This window comes from Uloborus diversus, chromosome 3, assembly GCF_026930045.1.
Source record: "Uloborus diversus isolate 005 chromosome 3, Udiv.v.3.1, whole genome shotgun sequence".
Classification (NCBI taxonomy): domain Eukaryota; kingdom Metazoa; phylum Arthropoda; class Arachnida; order Araneae; family Uloboridae; genus Uloborus; species Uloborus diversus.
In genome coordinates this window covers 76,827,845-76,846,433 of record NC_072733.1, presented here as the reverse complement: position 1 = coordinate 76,846,433, position 18,589 = coordinate 76,827,845, and the positions used below count along the sequence as shown (strand labels likewise).

Sequence of the window (18,589 nt, the reverse complement as noted above, 5' to 3'; positions counted from 1 at the left end):
ACCAAGGGTCTTATTTTGAAGAATTTTAGGTGTGAGTACTAATATCTGCAATATATAAATTCTTAGAACACAGCAAAGTCTCATCACTTTTTATACAGACCCTGTATTACCCAATGTATCCTCGCTTAAATCGTATTTCTGATAGAGGTATAGTTATTGTCAAATCTGATTTTAGAGCAACTTCCTCATCCTGAAAAATATTAATGCAGAAAGACGCAGTAGTAGAGAGAAAAGTTTGGATTACTTTTATTAAAAGCATTTTCGGAAAGAATTGCCCAATCAAGAAGTTGTGGATACCGCTCTTAGTAAGTACTATTAAAAATTTAGAGTTTGATTTCGTCTCCTTTAAGTTGTGTGAACTCTTTTCTAAGCATAATACCGAAATATTTTCCTTTTTGAAAATTCTTAGTGCACACAGTGAGGATTTCTTAATCAAATTTGAACCTGATATGTATATTAATGTGTTTTGAATCTGATATAATAATGCATTTTGATTCCAGGCACGTCATTTATGGGGCCAGGAGGGACTAATTAGTCCCCCTGGATTTACTAAATTTATGTCCTTACATATACGAAAATATTTTTGTTGTTTTAAAAATTAATATACATTGAGTACATATGCTTTGCTCCCCCTCCCCCCGTAAAATTAGAAATCCTTTGCCTGGTTGAGTTAAAGAAAGTATTTTCAGGAAGAAATGTAAAAGATCAAAAGCAATATGTGTGTTTACTTGAAAACATAGAAAGAAAAACTTCAACATAAAGATATTTGGAATATGTTCATTTTTCGCTCTCTCATACTTTGTAAACACACAAAGACACGCACACACTGTATGTATGTATTTAAATTCTAGCACAAAATTTTAATCATATAACTGATTAAAATTGTAGCGGTATTTTTTCTTCAACTAAAATACGTACACACCTTTTCAAAAGATCTATCAAGAGATCCTAAAGTCTCTTTGGAGTTTAAAACTATTCGCCAAAACACATAAAAATAGCAACAGTAGCTTTAAAACTCAAAATAATCCTTCAACTGCATAGTTCATCGCTTAACGCGCCAAGCAGCCACGCTACCGTAACCCAGCCCTTTAGCGAGTGAAGCAGTTTTTTTACCCTGCAATTTAAAGTTTTCGCCAAATAAACAATGCTATAATAAAAACGTTATAAAGAACAAATATAATTGAATAATACGACAAATCAAATTATTTACTTAGATGAGTAACTCTCTTCAACTATAAGAACAAAAACAAACATTGCAGAAATAAGGAAAACTAAACCCAATAGAAAAATCCTACAAAATTAAATTATGTACCTGAACATCAAAAAAAAAAAAAAAAAAAAAAAAAAAAAAAAAAAAAAACGCATTTAAAAATATGTTCGCTGATCACAACAGCGTAGAGTGGGCATGGTTCCTCACAGCTATCGACATCGTCGACCAGCGCCCTCTCGAACCCCGCCATCTATTAGGAATTCATAGAACTAAACTTACCCCGCCATCTATTAGGAATTCATAGAACTAAACTTACCCCGTCATCTATTAGGAATTCAACTAACTAAAAAATTATTTAAACATTTAATTTGCAATTAAAAATATTTCGATCAATCTGATTAAAAAAAACCCATAGCCTTCCTCAATAAATGGACTATTCAAAACAAAAAGAATTTTGCAATTTGAACCAGTAGTTCCTGAGATTAGCGCGTTCAAACAAACAAACTCTTCAGCTTTATAATATTAGTATCGATATAAATTTTCCCGTTCTCATAGCATTTTTTGTTGCTGCTGCACTCCTATTAGTCATAGGTGATTTTATATAGCCTATAGCCTTCTGCAGTGAATGGACTGTTCAACACAAAAAGAATTTTTTAATTCAAACCAGTAGTTCAGGAGATTAGCGCGTTCAAAAAAAAAAAAAAAAAAACCTCTTCATATATATATTTACAAATCACTTCTAGCACCTTCTCTAAAAAGACCCTCGAAATTTTCCTCATAGCTGACGCGAACCTACGCACACTGGATCGCGAAGCCCGCACTTTCAGGTCGAGTCATCGTATCTACGCACGTTATGCGTTCCAAGCATTTTATATTATAACATAAATTTTCCCGTATTCATAACATTTTTTATTGCTGCTTCACTCCTATTAGACATGGCGTGATGTTATATAGCCTATAGCCTTCCTCAATGAATTTACTCTTCAGCACAAAAAGAATTTTTCAATTCGAACCAGTAGTTCCCAAGATTAGCGCGTTCAAACCAACAAACTCTACAGCTTTATATTATTAGTATAAATATATTTTAAAATGTTTATTCCCCGTTAGAAAATAAACTTGCCATATACGTGTACTACGTACACGTCCACATACGTAATCTCATGACATAACTGTAACTAAAATACAGATAGTTACCAAAATAATGGAAACACTTGAGATTTATAAAGAATTCTTTATTTGTATGGAGTAGGACAACCTTTGACATGCAATACTGCTTGGATTCGCCGAGCAATCGATTCATAAAAGTGTCGAATGGTGTTCAGAGGAATTTTGTACCATTCTTCATGGAGATATTGTGAAAGCTGTGGGAGAGACGTTAGTGGAGGATATCTATTGCTCGAAAATAGACCATAACGGTTAAATTATAATAAGATCAGGTGACAGTGCTGGCCAAGGCAGATGTTTAAATTCACCCTCGTGTTCATCAGACCACGATTGAACAAGTCTCGCTGCATGAATTGGAGCATTATCAGCTTGGAAAACTTCATCTCCTTCAGGAAACAAAGTTTGCATCATAGGATGGATCTGGTCAGCTGAAATATGTCTATACTTCTCCCCAGTGATCCTTTTTTTTAGGGTTACGACTGGTATAGTGAAAACCAAGACTTGACTGCCCATATCATGACAGATCCTAGTCCATGCTTGACCGTTGGAAAGACAGAATCACGATCATACGCTTGTGTTGGTGTCTTTCAAACTCGTACCCGTCCTGTAGTAGGAAAAAGTGCCAAAGACGTTTTGTCAGACCATGTTACTCTCTTCCACTCATCAATCAACCCGGATTTGTGAGTGTGGCACCACTGTAAACGACGTTTAGCATTGACATTTGTGACAAGTGTTTTGGGAATCGCTATTCCTCCGTAAATGTTCGGTTTATAAAGGTGCCTTCTAACTGTAATCACTCACACTGGTGAATCCAGTGGTGATTTCGTTCTGTGGTCACTTTTGCTGCTGGTGTTCGCTTTTTGGACCTCACAATCCGCTTCAATACCCGTTGACCTCTTTCACTGAGCTTCCCTTTCCGCCCACTATTTTGTTTTACCTTGTCTTACCGCACTGTGTGTATGCTGTCATGACTTTAGATACTGCACCTCTAGAAACGCCAAAAAAGTCGAGATGTTTCAGTTACACTTGCTCCAGCTAGACGCGCTCCAAAAATTTGATCGCTTTTAAAATTCGAGAGATCCGACATTTCGCGCGCTTGAAAAAAATCCAAGCCTTCCACAACTTAAATTAAGCCACCACATACAACCAGAATACATTCATTGCTCTTTATAAAAAAAAATCAGACACCTAGTTTTATTCTTTATTGCTTACGAAGCGCATTCAATAAGGTCACTTTTATTCACAGATGTTTTCATTATTTTGATAACTACCTGTACATGTATCTAAACACGTCAATGTAACTAGTGTAATCAAATCAGTACCACATTTTGTTTTGCGCGAAAATGCCTAATTTTAAACGGGAATAGCCAAATGTGCTGCGTTTTCCTCACAATATCTGCAGAAGTTCATCTGCAGAAATTTTGAGGAATTCTGCAGATATTTTAAAGATTTGAGGCTTTACCTTCAGAAAAACTGCAGTTTTCATGCAGAAATCTGCAGTTTTCCTGCCGAAAATTGGTGATATTTGATCCCCCGCCAACCCGCCCTGTCCCTTACCCGATCTGGCAGACCAAGCGATAAATGCTTGGCTATGTTTGTTCTTACATTCCATACAGAAATTTTTAATGTACCTTATGAGTACGTTTTTTGTGTAGCCAGCTCTTAGTCTATTCGAAGGACACGAGGTTTTTTTTTTTTTTTTTTGTTCGAACGGATAAGTATTTTAACAAAAGCATTAGTAAGAAAATGAATTTCAGAGCACTTGTGTGATAACGTTTGATAGAATAAATATAGCATTTTAAAATAATGTTGAGCTATATATGTTTAAGCTAACAGTTGTGTATAGGTTGAAATACAGTCGGGTTCTTCTTATAACTCAAAATCAAGACTCTAGCTCTTCCCGTAATAATAAAATTAATAATAAAACTTAAGTATCTATGTAGAACAGCTTTTTTATTGATTCAATTTCCAAAGAAAAAATATGTTTTTTCTAGAAATGGGAATTCGTAGCTTTTTTAATGAACAACTTAGCCTTTTCACTTACTTCATTTCGTACTAAAAACGATAGTCATGAATAATTTTCTATTTAATTCGTTTTCTCTTACAAAGCAAACAGATTGAAATTGATTTCAAATACAAATATTTTTCAGACAATAATCAACTATCTGATATGATAAATTTGATTGTTTCATCCCAAAATTTATCGTGTTTCAAGTGAATAATGTGGCCAGCTCCTTCAACTGGAACAAGTTTTGCTTTCGGGAATAACTTGTGAATGTTGGCTTCATCTTCACCTCTAGAAAATAAATATATTTCATTTAAATTTAGAAATAACGTTTCTGTATCCGAATTTTTTGAATATTCAATGAAAAAAAATGTTTGGAATTCACACAGAAATTTTAAAGAAAAGACAAGGCTGTTATTTTCTTTTTTTCCCTACAATATAATTGCACATATTGCAATTTTAATGTGTTAAATGAAAATATTAGTATCAAATTACCTCAAACTGTGAATTTTCAAAAGTGTTTTTATTTTGATACGTGAATTTCTTGGTCGATACCATCACGCTTCAAAGCGATTTCGACCGAGTCTCTCTCTACAAGTTAAAAATCGCTGCTAAAAAGTGGTTTTTCACCACAACCAGTTTAGTCCATGCTTTGACATCCACTGTGAAAACGAACTGGTAATATCAAGAATATAATTATGATAAATTGTTTAATCCACTCACATTTTGATTTAACAGGATAATATAGGGCATAAAAGTGTAATACAACATGAATTAAATGGAATTTAAAAGGAAAGTGTTAAAAAAAACAGCTTTATCTGAATTATTTTTATTGCTAAATAATTAGACAAAACTGCTAATTGAAAAAAAAAAGTCGGAGGTCAAAGGTTTTTTTAAAAAATAAATGTATTTATTTATTCATCTATTTCATTTATTACGTGTGTGCAACATTTTACTTGTTTGAATTAGAACACAGGGGAACAGTCATTTTGGTGCACGGGTATTTGGAGCTGATTTCATGTGAACTTGGTTCCCTGAGTTTTAAATATGACATCAGCTTTTGCACAGGAGCTCAAATTTCTAAGATATAACTTTGAAACATATGTGAGATGAGTTTAGTTACATAAATAGATCAAATAAAAAACTAAACATCGAATTTCTATTCCTATTGTATTATACAAAGAAATCAGAGCTCAATTATCAAACAGACAAATTAGGCTGTCAGCCATGGATTCCCGGGTTTTAAGGGCCCCTAAAAAGCTAAAATTGCAGTAATTAAAAAGTCAGTAATCCAACGTTATTAAGCACAAAACTTGCAAATGATTGCAGACACGTGTTTCGGTGTTACAAGGAACACCTTTTTCAATGCAAAGAAGTGTGAGCTTTTGGATGAAAAGTCATCCGAGAAAAGCAACACGGTGGAACAGGAGATAGTATAAATATCAAAAAATAGAAATTAAACGAAACAAAAAAGATAAAATGACACATGGAGACAAAATTTATTATATAATTCCATCAGGAAAAAAAACCGTTAAGTAATAGATTTTAAAAGAAAACCCATAAACAATGCAAAAAGTCCAAAAATGAAACCACTCTGAATAAATTAGCAATAAATTTACCAGCGGGAAAAACTATGTATGAAAGCAATGTATCAAATGGAGAAATGCATTTTAGAACAAAGTGAAGGATAAACATATTGGAATTAGTTAATCACCAAACGAAATAAGAAAGCAAAAAATGAAAAAATAAAAGTAAGAAATGTACGACGTTTACATAAAAATAATAGAAAATCTAAACCAATTTTAACAAAGGAGTCCACACAGAGGAAAAGTAGGGAATTGCAGTATGATCGTTAACTAAATTAGAACGGTTCCTCAGGATGTGGAAAGATTCCCAAAAATCAAGATCCAACGAATTGGGGCATTTTTGGATAATTTGATAAGAGTTAAAATCAAAAGAGTGATTCGATTCCCAACAGTGTTGAGCAATACTGGATTTATTCAGCTGTTGTTTTCTCACATAGCTCGTTTCTCGAACTGAGTCCGGTTTTGAAACTACGGTTTATCGTAAACCTTTTGCTGTTTCCTTACCCCCACATAGATTATCGTCTCACCCTCCTAATCAAAAATATTCAACTTTCAACACATATGTTTATCGTGCAATAAATATTTGTTCTTCACCTGAGCTTCTTAATGCGGAACTTAACTATATAAGAGCTGTGGCTGTTGATAGAGACTATCCGCCCACCTTAGTTGATTCCATTTACAAAAAACTTTGCAAAAAATCTCAAAATGTTGTTCTTAATAGAACTTTTAACACTAAGAATTTAGTTGTTCTGCCTTTCTTCCCTGGTATCAGTTTTCAGGTTGCTAAGATTCTGAAGCGATTCCAATTCCAAGTGGTATTTTCTCCTATTAATAAACTTTCTTTCTCTTCTCTTAAAGATTCTATTCACCCTCTTAATTGCTGTGGGATCTATAAAATTGTTTGCAATTGCGGACTCGGATACATCGGACAGACCCGCCGTTCTTTGAAATTTCGGTTAAATGAACATCAAAGCTATGTGAGAAAACAACAGCTGAATAAATCCAGTATTGCTCAACACTGTTGGGAATCGAATCACTCTTTTGATTTTAACTCTTATCAAATTATCCAAAAATGCCCCAATTCGTTGGATCTTGATTTTTGGGAATCTTTCCACATCCTGAGGAACCGTTCTAATTTAGTTAACGATCATACTGCAATTCCCTATTTTTCCTCTGTGTGGACTCCTTTGTTAAAATTGGTTCAGATTTTCTATTATTTTTATGCAAACGTCGTATATTTCTTACTTTTATTTTTTCATTTTTTGCTTTCTTATTTCGTTTTGTGATTAACTAATTCCAATATGTTTATCCTTCACTCTGTTTTTTCTGCATTTCTCCATTTGATGCATTGCTTCCATACATAGTTTTTCCCGCTGGTAAATTTATTGCTAATTTATTCAGAGTGGTTTCATTTTTGGACTTTTTGCATTGTTTATGGGTTTTCTTTTAAAATTTATTACTTAACGGTTTTTTTCCTGATGGAATTATATAATAAATTTTGTCTCCATGTGTCATTTTATCTTTTTTGTTTTGTTTAATTTCTATTTTTTGATATTTATACTATCTCCTGTTCCACCGTGTTGCTTTTCTCGGATGACTTTTCATCCAAAAGCTCACACTTCTTTGCATTGAAAAAGGTGTTCCTTGTAACACCGAAACACGTGTCTGCAATCATTTGCAAGTTTTGTGCTTAATAACGTTGGATTACTGACTTTTTAATTTTTCAGCACAAAGGTATTTATTCTTTATAAAATTGTAGTAGTCTATTATTTAAGAAAATGAAAGAAAATTAGGATACTCTCCTTTATTTATTTACCTTTTTTTAGGTGCACAAGTGTGGGATGCTTTGCCTCTCAACAACAAGTATTTTGAATGAGTGGTTAATCACCTCAACACCCCTGAAACCATTATCCCCAGTTCTCCATTAATCTATATAAGGTTTGACTGCAGAGGATTCCCGAAAACTGTTTGTTTAGGATCGCCCATTGTATTAATCACGCCCTGAAAAATTATATACAAAGATCCAACTTGTTAAACATCACGCGTAGCGCACATATGCAAAGCAAGAACTTACAAGTTGACCTTAATTCGTTGAAGCGTTGTTACTAAACTTGCCAGATATTCACTCTACGTAGTAAATTTTCCTGAACGTAACTGGACTGCAGACTGACAACAGGACAAATAAGCTGGAAGAAATCCTGGTTTCAGAAGCCAATACTTGCTTTATAAGCGAGCAAAATAGAGTTAAGACTGTATAATTTGTTTAAAACAGCAGCACTTATCCGAAAAAGTAGAGCTGCTAGAGAGAAACTAATTTCAAACTTTGATTCAAAGCCCCAAACATATCTTAAACCCGTTCTGAAACTCTGGGTACCATAGAAAAAACTTTTTTTTGTTCCTCTGTGTCTCACCACAATTCACTTACTTACTTCAGTGAAACAACCACCACCCGATGAAACTGATCAAGAGCATACGCCACTGATGTGTCTGTATATTCAGAAATACATTTTTTGTAACAAATATATATACAACTGTATTCTTCTGTTTTGTCCATTTCTGTTACATGACTTTTCTCCTTTTTATTTAAGGAAGCTAGTTGATAAGCAGGGTCGGTTCTAGTAGTTTTGTCGCCCTAGGCGAGGTTGACAAGTGTTGCTGCTTGACATTGCTCTTTCTAACGTAAGTTATTCAAATACAAATCGGTAATAAACAATAAAGAAATAAAATCCTGACTTATATCCCAGCCTTAAAACTGTTTTTCGGGATAAAATGCTCCAGATAGACTGGTACATTAAAGGTAATCCTGTCATTTGTCATTTAAAACGAGATAAATGAAAACCTGTCATTTTTTTTAAACAATGGCAGGGCGGTTTAGAATCTCTAAACAAATCGCATCAGTGGCATAGGACCTTTGCAAAACAAGGGGGAGCAGGCAATTATACCCATATGGGGGGGGGGGGGGGCAAGGGGAGGGCTCAAGCTCCCTCCTTAGAAATTAGAACTTCCTTGCTTTTAGTACTTTTTTCTTTGCAAAAATGTAAAACCATTTCTTCTCCAGCCACTAATAAAAAATTTATTAAAAATGTCAAACTTTAATAACTCTAAAATGTACTGAAATCGGTGTCTATGGGGAAAATATCCTGCTAAACCATGGGGGAAATATCTGAGCTCCCTCTTAAAATTTTGCATATGGGCGCCCATGGGAGCATGTACTCATAGTGGGAAGTGTCAGGGATCCAAGAGGCAGAAGCAATGGATACCAGAAAATAATTTTAGGGGGAGCGGCAAAAGATTTTCTCATTTGAAATGGATGTCAGTCTCTCATTCCATCTCTCTCTCTCTTTCCCCGAAATTTTTTCAATCATATCCAATGTATACATTGCATATGGAGAGAATGAGGTGATAAAACATCTGGTTTTGGAAAGGGGTTGTTCAGTACTCGAAGATGGAGCACGTAGAAATAGAGGAGTCCGGAGGTTCTCCGCGGAAAACATTTTCGAAATTTTACTCCTGAAAACGAAGTTTTTGACGATCTGTGGTAATGTTAAAGGGAGAAAAAGTTAGAATACCCTCCTTGGAAATTCTTCGGAATTGATGTCTTTAAAACGCGATTACTTACCATATTTGTAGCCGTTATAGAAAATGATATGACTCGGAGATTGTATTAGATTGATTTTTCGATTTGATTTATATCTCCCTTGCATCATTTCGAAATTGAAGTTCCAAAAACGCAATTGTAGACAATCTTCAGTGATGTCAGGGAAAAAGGAGATACTACTAGGGCTCTCCACTGGAAACTTTTCAAAATTGAAGTCCTAGAGAGCGTTCTTCGATGACGGTACCGGAGGAGGTTCAGAGATTCCTTCCCCCTAAATTTTTCGAAATTGTAGTACTAAAAATTCAATTTTCATCGTCCTTTTGATGATATCAGAGAGGTGTGTTTCGGGGGTCGTTAGAAGACTTTCTTATTTTCTGAGAACTAGAGAAAGGGGAATAAATGAAAGAGGAGGGAAGAGAATCAGTGCGCCTGAAATGTGTTTAAATGAAATGTTTGATGTTCACATTCTTCAAATACATTTTATTAAAAGTGCTTGATGGAACTATTAAACATTGTTGATACCTTTCTCTACAATAATAAGTAAAAAGTAATACTTTTAATCGTAAAAATATATATGAAAAAGTGTTTTCCAGAATCTCGCAAATATTTTGTGAGGCAAAATGGCATTAAATGGCTCTTTCTACCCGAAATAATGACCCGATTTTCTTGACTTAGGTCTCATTCGAAAGCCCGCAAAAAATACCCCTCAAGTTGATTCACTTCCTTCGAATTTCGCAAAAAAAAAAAAAAAAAAAAAAAAAAGAAAAGAAAAGAAAAGAAAAGAAAAGAAAAAAAACCAAGTCTGTATATCATCAGGAAAAGAGTTATAAGCATTTTTAAGCCTAAGGGAACATCTATATCAAGTCTTAAATTTATCGTTTGCCAACGAGCTCAGTTTAAGTTAACGTGAATAAAATCATTTTGGATCTGTTGCCATTTTTTTTCTCGAATATGAACAAACAAAATTCTTGCTTTTGCTTTAAGGTAAAAATTTCCCCTGTTGCATATTTTTGGGCTATTTTTCGCACTGTCAGCATAAGATAATCAAGGATTTTAGTTGAATTAATAGAGGGTTGCGTTTAATTTATTCAGGACTTAAAGATTAACCGTAAACAAAATTTAAGAATCATTTTTCAACGGGAAATTTTACAGTATATTTTTTTTCTATTATTTGAGCCCAGTTGTTGAACACGCGTCACTTGACATAACTTTATTATCTCGAGGTAGATCGTGCAAAGCTGCTAGTAGATAAATAAATCAAGTAATTTGCCACCCTTAAATTAAAGTACGTTTGAAGTTAAATTCCAATCTTGTTTTTGCGTATCCAAACACTGATAACTCTTTAACTTAACTGATAACTCTTTCTTCTTAACTTTAAACTCTTTTCAACATTAACGTAGCGCATCTTGTGGCACTGAAACATGTATTAATATTTTCCAAAGACTTTTAAATCGCATAATTTGCCGCCTCATAAATTAAACTGAATTTCTAGTTGCATTCCGAACTATGTTTTGCATATTCAAACACTGGTACAAACTCTAAATTATTATTATTTTTTAATATTAAAGTTGCGTATCTTATGGCACTGAAACAAATATTAAAAACTTAAATAAAAAAAGTTTCAATTTCTAAATTTGCCCGGCCGCCTAGGTCGCCTATCCCTAGAGCCCGGCCTGTTGATAAGTCATTTTCTTACTAATCCTATTTAAGAAAAGAAAAAAAAAAAAAAAAACTGGAAAAGCATTTGAATTTCGTGTAAATGGAAACTCACTTGGACACACAGGGTCGGATCAAAAAGTAGTAAGACTGATTTTTTGTCGGGTGAAAGTAGTGGGGGAGGATCGGTCCGTGGTAGTTTTCCGAAGACGTGTTAAATATGTCGCCGTCATCCAAGATGGAGAACATTTTCGAGCAGTGCTATATGTGCATTAAAATTCTGCATTAACTTGGGAAAACTGCAACAGAGACCATCAGAATGAGTACGGACGTCTACGAGGGTGCTGCCATGAACCGCTCAACATAGTCTTTTAGTGGCCCACGACAACGTGCCATTGGCATACCACGCTGATGGTGAGGGAACTTCTGACCCAGCACAGTGTTGCGACCTTAGAGCAGGAATTAGTAAATCTCTTCTCAATGGTTGTGACGTTGCCTCCCCCCTTCCTTTCAGTCCAAATCTGGCACTTCCTCTCTGTTATTTTTAGGGCTGCTAAAGATTTGTACCGATTTTAAATGAAGAAGTTTTTTATTAATTCAGTACTACTACCTTTGGATCCTACCCTGTACTTCTGAAACTTCTTCCACAAATACAAAAATTTTGCTTACCTTTATTTCTGGTTGTTTTAAATATTGCGTAGCAAACCTATTTCAAATCTGAAATGATAAGTGCATAGTTTTTAAAAATAAATTCATGCAAATATGTATTTAAACTTACACTTTAAATGGAGATTTAGTTCCGTAAATGAAGAGAGCTGGTCCTTTGTATACACCTTCACTGTGAGTAAGGAATGATTCTGGATCTTTGATCACCTTCTGGAACAACTCAACATTTACTCGGAAACTGCATTTTCCATCAGTGCAGCGGATAGGAATTCTGTCTGCCTCATTAACAGTCAGATCAGTACTGACATTCATCTAAGAAGATCAGAGAATGGGTGTTAGGATCTGATCATTTTTCTCGAATCTCCAACTCACTGCGAGGTTATTTTTAAAATAATTTTCGTGTTTCTTTCTTTTTTTTTTTAGTTTCGATTGATTACGCGATGAAAAAGCTCGGGTATTTTACAGCAACTTATTTGCTTGCTATATGAATGAAGCTGTCAAATGAATGCTGTTAATAAACTTTTTTTGTAATGTTTAATTACTATTTTATCATACATTCATGTAGTTTGTTTTGAAGTAACACATTACGACAGTACAGGGGGGGGGGGGAACACAACAAAGACCAACCTTGTTCTACAAGTATATGTTGTTGCATTGCATTCAGGAAGGGTATAAGATAAGGGCGCCCATATGCAAAATTTTATGGGGGGGGGGAGCTCAGATATTTTCCCTCTAGTTTAACAGGATATTTTCCCCACAGAAACCGATTTCAGTACAGATTAGAGTTATTAAAATTTGACATTTTTAATAACTTATACATTACTTGCTGGAGAAGAAATGTTTTTACATTTTTGCTAAGTAAAAAGTACTAAAAGCAAGGAAGTTCTAATTTCAAAGGAGAGGGGCTTGAGCCCCCACTTGCCCCTCCCCCGATATGGGCGCCCTTGGTACAAGGGAGGGATGTCATAACCCCCAAAAAACTTAGACAGTTTTGTTACGCGGAAGAAGTGCTGCCGTAAGGTTTATTTAAGTCCGTGTGGAGTGGGAATCGGAGAGTTCCAGGTTCGCAGTATACTCGCTGAGTATATGCGGAGTACGTGTTCGTAAAACCCATGGGGACGAAAGTCATGAGGTCGATCGTTAGCAGTAATCTCGGGTGCATTGTACTGGAACCTTTGCCTTTTTTCAGTACTATGCCGAAATTGTGGAGGTGTCAGTCACTCACTTGTCACTACTTGCCATGGCACTTAAACGCGATAAATCAATTAAATTGGTTGGTACGAGATCTCTGGGGTGCAAGGTGCTGAGGAAAGTTTCATAAATTTGAACATTTGATGGGGTTATAAATAGCTATCTGACAAACTAAAACTTTGAACGAAACTAAATAAGCCAAATAATTTAATTGTTTAATTTTTATAATCCATCTTTCCGTGGATCATTTTTAGAAGATATTTAGAAGATTCTCACACACCCAATCTTCTAAAAACAGAAAATCTTCAGTGAACAGGCAGTTTGCTGTCGGGGAATCTCATTTAAATATCTGTTAATAATCCAAAGCGTAATACACTTTTTACAGTTCAGTCAAGACGGCGTTTTTACATGAAAAAGAGCTTTATACCATCAAAGAAGTTGTAATATACTCTATCTATCTTTGCTAATAATAAGTACATATTTTGTTAGCATTACTTGGGACCTTAAGAGTGACTTACAGTTACACTTGAGGCGAATTTATATCCACTATTATGTTATACTGTACTTTGAACGTTAGGAAGCTTCACTATTACTTAATAAACAAGTAACGTTTAAACTACTATCTTTTTGTCAAGCAATGAAAATTAGTTTAAGTTGGAAAGCTAAGTCGCAAAATGATTGAGTTATCAGAAAGTTTTAGATAATTCTAAAGCATTATAGAAAACAATTATTGATTTAGTCTAATATTATAGTCACAAATCATACCTGCTTCGTTTTTTCCAGTATGAACTTCACAAAGTGTACTTTAGCTTCATGTTCAGTTAGCCCTTCGGGAATTGAAGCGACACCCGCTCGTACAAGTTGCATAAAGCCTTTTATTTGCTTCAGTACCACCGGAGTAATACCATTTGGCCTCATATCCTCCACAATCAATTTCTCTACTTTGTCAGGCTGAATAAAAAAAGAATAAACTCAAATTTACTTCGATATTTTCATATATAAGTTTCTAGTATTGATTAAACTGTAGATCTCGCAAACATCAATGATTAGATTAAATTACTACACTCACTAGCCAATGAATTAGAAACCCAAAATCAATATTTTATTGGACCAATTTTTGCACGGATAACTGCTCTGATTCGTTTGGGTATCAAATCCACAAGCTTCTGGAATGCATTTATATCCAGTGAATACCATGCATTAGCTATGTAGCTTTTTATACCTTTTAAATTAGATGGAAGAGGAGAGTGCTATCGGATGCGCCTTTCCACCATATCCCACACATTTTCTATGGGGTTAAGATACGGGCTACGATGTAACCAGGGAAGGTGCTGGAACACTGTTAAAAAAAATCCAGAAATTTTACTGTAAAAGTTACTGGCATCGATGCTGCCAGTAACTTTTACCGTAAAATCCTATTTTTTTTTATTTTGTAAAATTTTACGGTAGAATAATCGAAAGTTAAAAAACGCAAAATACGAGGAACAGGTTCGAACTCGGGACCTTCGTATTGGCAGGCGACTCTGATGACCCCCTTGCTAGTCGAGACACATCGAATGAAGGGAGATACAGTGTTATATGCTTCGCACTGTAAGTCACGTGGTTAATCAATTAGCACTGCAATCCTTTATTTTTTTCGGTACAATTTGCTGCACATTATTTTCTGTGCTGTAAACACTGCATTTTACAGTAATATTTACCGTAAAAGTTTCCTGAATTTTTAACAGTGAAGTCAGACGCCTCCCTGGTTACCGCTCAACGAACCAATTTTCAACACTTCTGTCACGATGTATAGTTGCATTACCGTCCATGAAATATCCGTCGCTATCAGGATAAAAATACAAAATTACTGGCTGCACTTGATCTGCCAGTATATCCAACGATCGCATGGCTGTTTTTTTTATCCTCGAGGAATGCCAAGGCACCACTTCCATGCCAGCAGAGCATGCTCTATATCATGATACTTCCTCCAACCCTTGCACAGTGCGAGTAAGGCAAAAAGTTTCCCTCAAAGGTTTCTAATTCATTGGCCAGTGTTGTCAACGATGTGCTCAGTTTGAACGCATGATTAAAAGAAAAATGTGCCTTGATTCTTAAGTAAATTTTTCTAAAACATATTAAATTCTTATTTCTCTTTCTTTCTTTCTTTTTTTCTTTTGAAAGTACAGTCTTCTGAAAATATAAGTAAAAGTTTTATCTTACATGATTTAAGGCGACATGAACTGCAACTTTTCCTCCTAAGCTATGCCCAAGTAAGATAGCTTTGTCAGTATTTAAGGAACCTATCATTCGAACAATATCAGCCGCCATAGCTTCTACATCTGCTTCTTTGCTGTAAGGACTACTTCCATGATTTCTCAAGTCTGGAACACATACCTAAATCAGATAAGAAGAATTTACTGTTTTGGGAAATTCTGAAAACTTTTTAACTGAAAAAACAAAAAAACGTACGATTAAAATCATTTTTAAATGAATAATAATAATCTGTATGCAGCTTAAAAATAATATGCAATTAAAATAATCTGTAGATAATAAAATATTTTTTGTACTGTGGAATCTTATAAGTTTTCTTTTTTTTTTTTTTTTTTTTTGTCTTTCCAGTTATTGGAATTTGCTGCGAAACTTTCAAGTGAATAACTATCAACTGTGAGTTGATACAGTATTGTACAATTTGAAATTGACGCAATATATGTTAAAATTCTTTCAATGTAATTGGTGTACACAACTATGTATTTGTTTTATATTCAAGAATTTTTCTTTGAAACATGATGATTGTCCAGATTTTTTAATCTTGTTAATATGTGTGGTAGGTTTGTTCACATGTACCCCCTTATAGGAGCACATGTGAACAATTAGGGATTTTTTTTTCAGTTCTTTGAAGTAAAGAAATAGTTTCATAAAAATCTCAAAAAACTTTTCGATGTGTAAAAAAGAAGATTAGTGAACAAAGAGGATAGTTTTGCTTTGATAAATTGATAGTATTTTTTGACAAATAAAAAAAAAATTAATTTTTTTTTCAAATGTGTCCCATTTCCCTACTAGAAGGTCGTAATTTCTTTCCTAAATTATGAAATTTCAATTATGAATCACTATTGGCTATATCATTTTAAATTTCGATCAGACACCATTTATGTAAAATAACTTTGTGCTAGTTTTGTTGCAAGAACGATCTTTAAATTTACATTTTAGATCAATAGTTTGTAAACTGGAACAAATTTTTGAGTCCTGTCACTTCTGTCGTTGGGGTGCAATTTCGTAAACGCACTGCATAAGCCTCCAAAGAATAAACTAATGTTTACAGTATGCATATTTAATCTCTTTACAAAGAGTTTAAGACGCATAAAAATTACCTTTCTCTTTGTATGCACGGCAAGAAGTTGATACGCTCCATCCCAACCTTCTTTCGTTGATCCTAAACCATGCAGCAAAATAATTGGAGCCAGTTTCTCATTTTCAGGAGTGGATATTTGCCTCATACAAAAATAGTCCAAATCTACTGCTTGAACACTAAAACAAAGTTTAGTTTTTAAGTTTTCATACACTAAGTGTAACTTACCAGGAAACCATACTATAGTGCACTAATGAAAAAATAATCAAAAAAAGTAGCAAACGAAAGAGCATAGTAAAACATGTTTTTGTACGCATAAATTATTTGCCCTTGTGTTCCTCTTGTAGAAATTTGAGGCTTTGAAATCTGCTTAAATTTTAAGAAAATTAGCCTAACTTAGCGAGTTTTGATGAGAAATGGAAGACATCTTTTCACATTCTTTGGAAATGGATGTCTTGTTCAAGTCGTGTAGTAGCTTCCATTTCTCGCCAAGTCTTTAAATTTGGCGACCCTTCTAAAATTTCGGCAGACTTTAAAACTTAATATCTCGGTAATAAGGACACGAGAGCAAATAATTTATGCGTCAAAAAATATCTCAATATGCACTTTCGATTGCATCAATTTAATTTTTCATCATCAAACTATTTGTGTGATTCCCTTGTCAGAAGAAAGTCTTGTTTGAGAGAAGACTTTTGCATATTATTTTCTTGCTTGTTTTTTTTTTTTTTTGTCCATGAAAAATTGAGATTCACCAAATGTAAAATTTTATAAGTTGCAGTTGAATTCTGAAGTGTTTGGAAATTAGGCCGAACCAAATAAAATGCGCGTAGATAATTGTTTCGGTTATAAATAAACTTCTAATTGCATTGTACTACTTTCTGAAGTATTATATAATTGGTCAGACCAGCTGAGCATTCAATGTGTGCGGAGGACTTTCTTCAGCCTTAGATGCAACAGGTATAGCTAACAGTTCTGAGGACAATTGTGATCGTTGTGCAAAATACATGTTGTTAATGAGAAAAATATACTAGATTTCAAGAGCTTAGTAGTTTCATATTTTGTTTTTATTTCTTTGGCATTTTAACCACAAGTTCAGTGACTGTTATGAAAAAGCTGAGAGAATACTAAATATATGCAAGAACTTATTTTAATATTTCGTTGCTGTGTATGAATTTAATGATCTTGAGTATATTTCAATTCACATTTTACTTTAACTTATTCCCTTACGATTAAGACATTGATCAATAAAATTCAATAGTTATTTAACATTCATTTTCAATATGAGTAATGGAGAAGTGCAGAATTTATATCAAAATAATGTAGTATTAATTAAAAAATATTTTGTTATGATATTGTTAATAACCCTCTTTCATTTATTTATTTTAACATTAAGAAGAAACTCTTCAACGCTGTAAACACGTGTATTTTTAAGACAAGTGAACATGCAATTCTTTTCACTGTAACTAAAAAAAAAACAAGAAGAATGAACTTATTGAGCATTGTTATAAATTTCAATAAGAATTATTTTATTTTTCTAGTTTTGCTTGTTACTATTTAATTAAACGCATTTGTCATGTGTTTACGCAAATAGTATTTGAATAAAACACACTTTTGAAACCCACTTTAATTCTTATAAGATAAAACGTATTCAGAAATGAAGTAGTGAGAAGCAAAGGAATGTAAGTGACAAAAATAAAAATTTGGAGATAAGCAGTATAAATAATAGGGGAACCTCTCCCCTGTCTTGGGGCAAGAGATAGTACTAGTAGTCCTGGTAGGTGCTAATATACAGCATGATTTAGAAAAAAAATCAATTAAAGCCTACATGTAGGACATTATCTTTAAACGCATTTTACTCAAAACTTGAAAATATCCACTTACATCCCTTTGCTTCTCACTGCCTCAAATGAACTTACTTATGGTTCCTTACTGGTCCGCATTCCGTAAACTTGAGTAAGAAGAACAATAAAAGAGCTCCTGAAATTTTCATGTTAAAATCTGAAAAGACAATGCATTAAAAATCAGAATCTATAATAATAGTTGATTTTCGCTTTAACGCCGATTTCTTCCGACGATGGGGAGGGACATCAAACATTCAGTAGGGCTGTTGGATTAAAAGGAAACACTCTATTTCACTAATTGTGGGCATTTTTTAAACTAAACTCTTGGCGAGTGAAGACTAGGT

General features: G+C 34.0%; 1 protein-coding gene across 3 annotated transcripts in view; it reads right to left on the bottom strand.

Annotated features, from left to right (window-relative positions):
* Positions 1 to 4,420: 4,420 nt before the first annotated feature.
* The window catches only part of LOC129218220 (protein ABHD11-like), a 62,030-nt gene continuing 47,861 nt past the window's right edge, over positions 4,421 to 18,589 (bottom strand). For all 3 annotated transcript variants that reach the window (XM_054852440.1, XM_054852442.1, XM_054852441.1), the window contains exons 2-7: positions 18,321 to 18,402; positions 16,427 to 16,583; positions 15,279 to 15,452; positions 13,842 to 14,027; positions 11,998 to 12,197; positions 4,421 to 4,670 (exon numbers count right to left, since the gene is read on the bottom strand). In XM_054852440.1, coding sequence (XP_054708415.1) covers positions 4,532 to 4,670; positions 11,998 to 12,197; positions 13,842 to 14,027; positions 15,279 to 15,452; positions 16,427 to 16,583; positions 18,321 to 18,402 — 938 coding nt within the window. In that variant the 3' untranslated portion in view covers positions 4,421 to 4,531. The remainder of the gene's footprint in view (positions 4,671 to 11,997; positions 12,198 to 13,841; positions 14,028 to 15,278; positions 15,453 to 16,426; positions 16,584 to 18,320; positions 18,403 to 18,589) is intronic.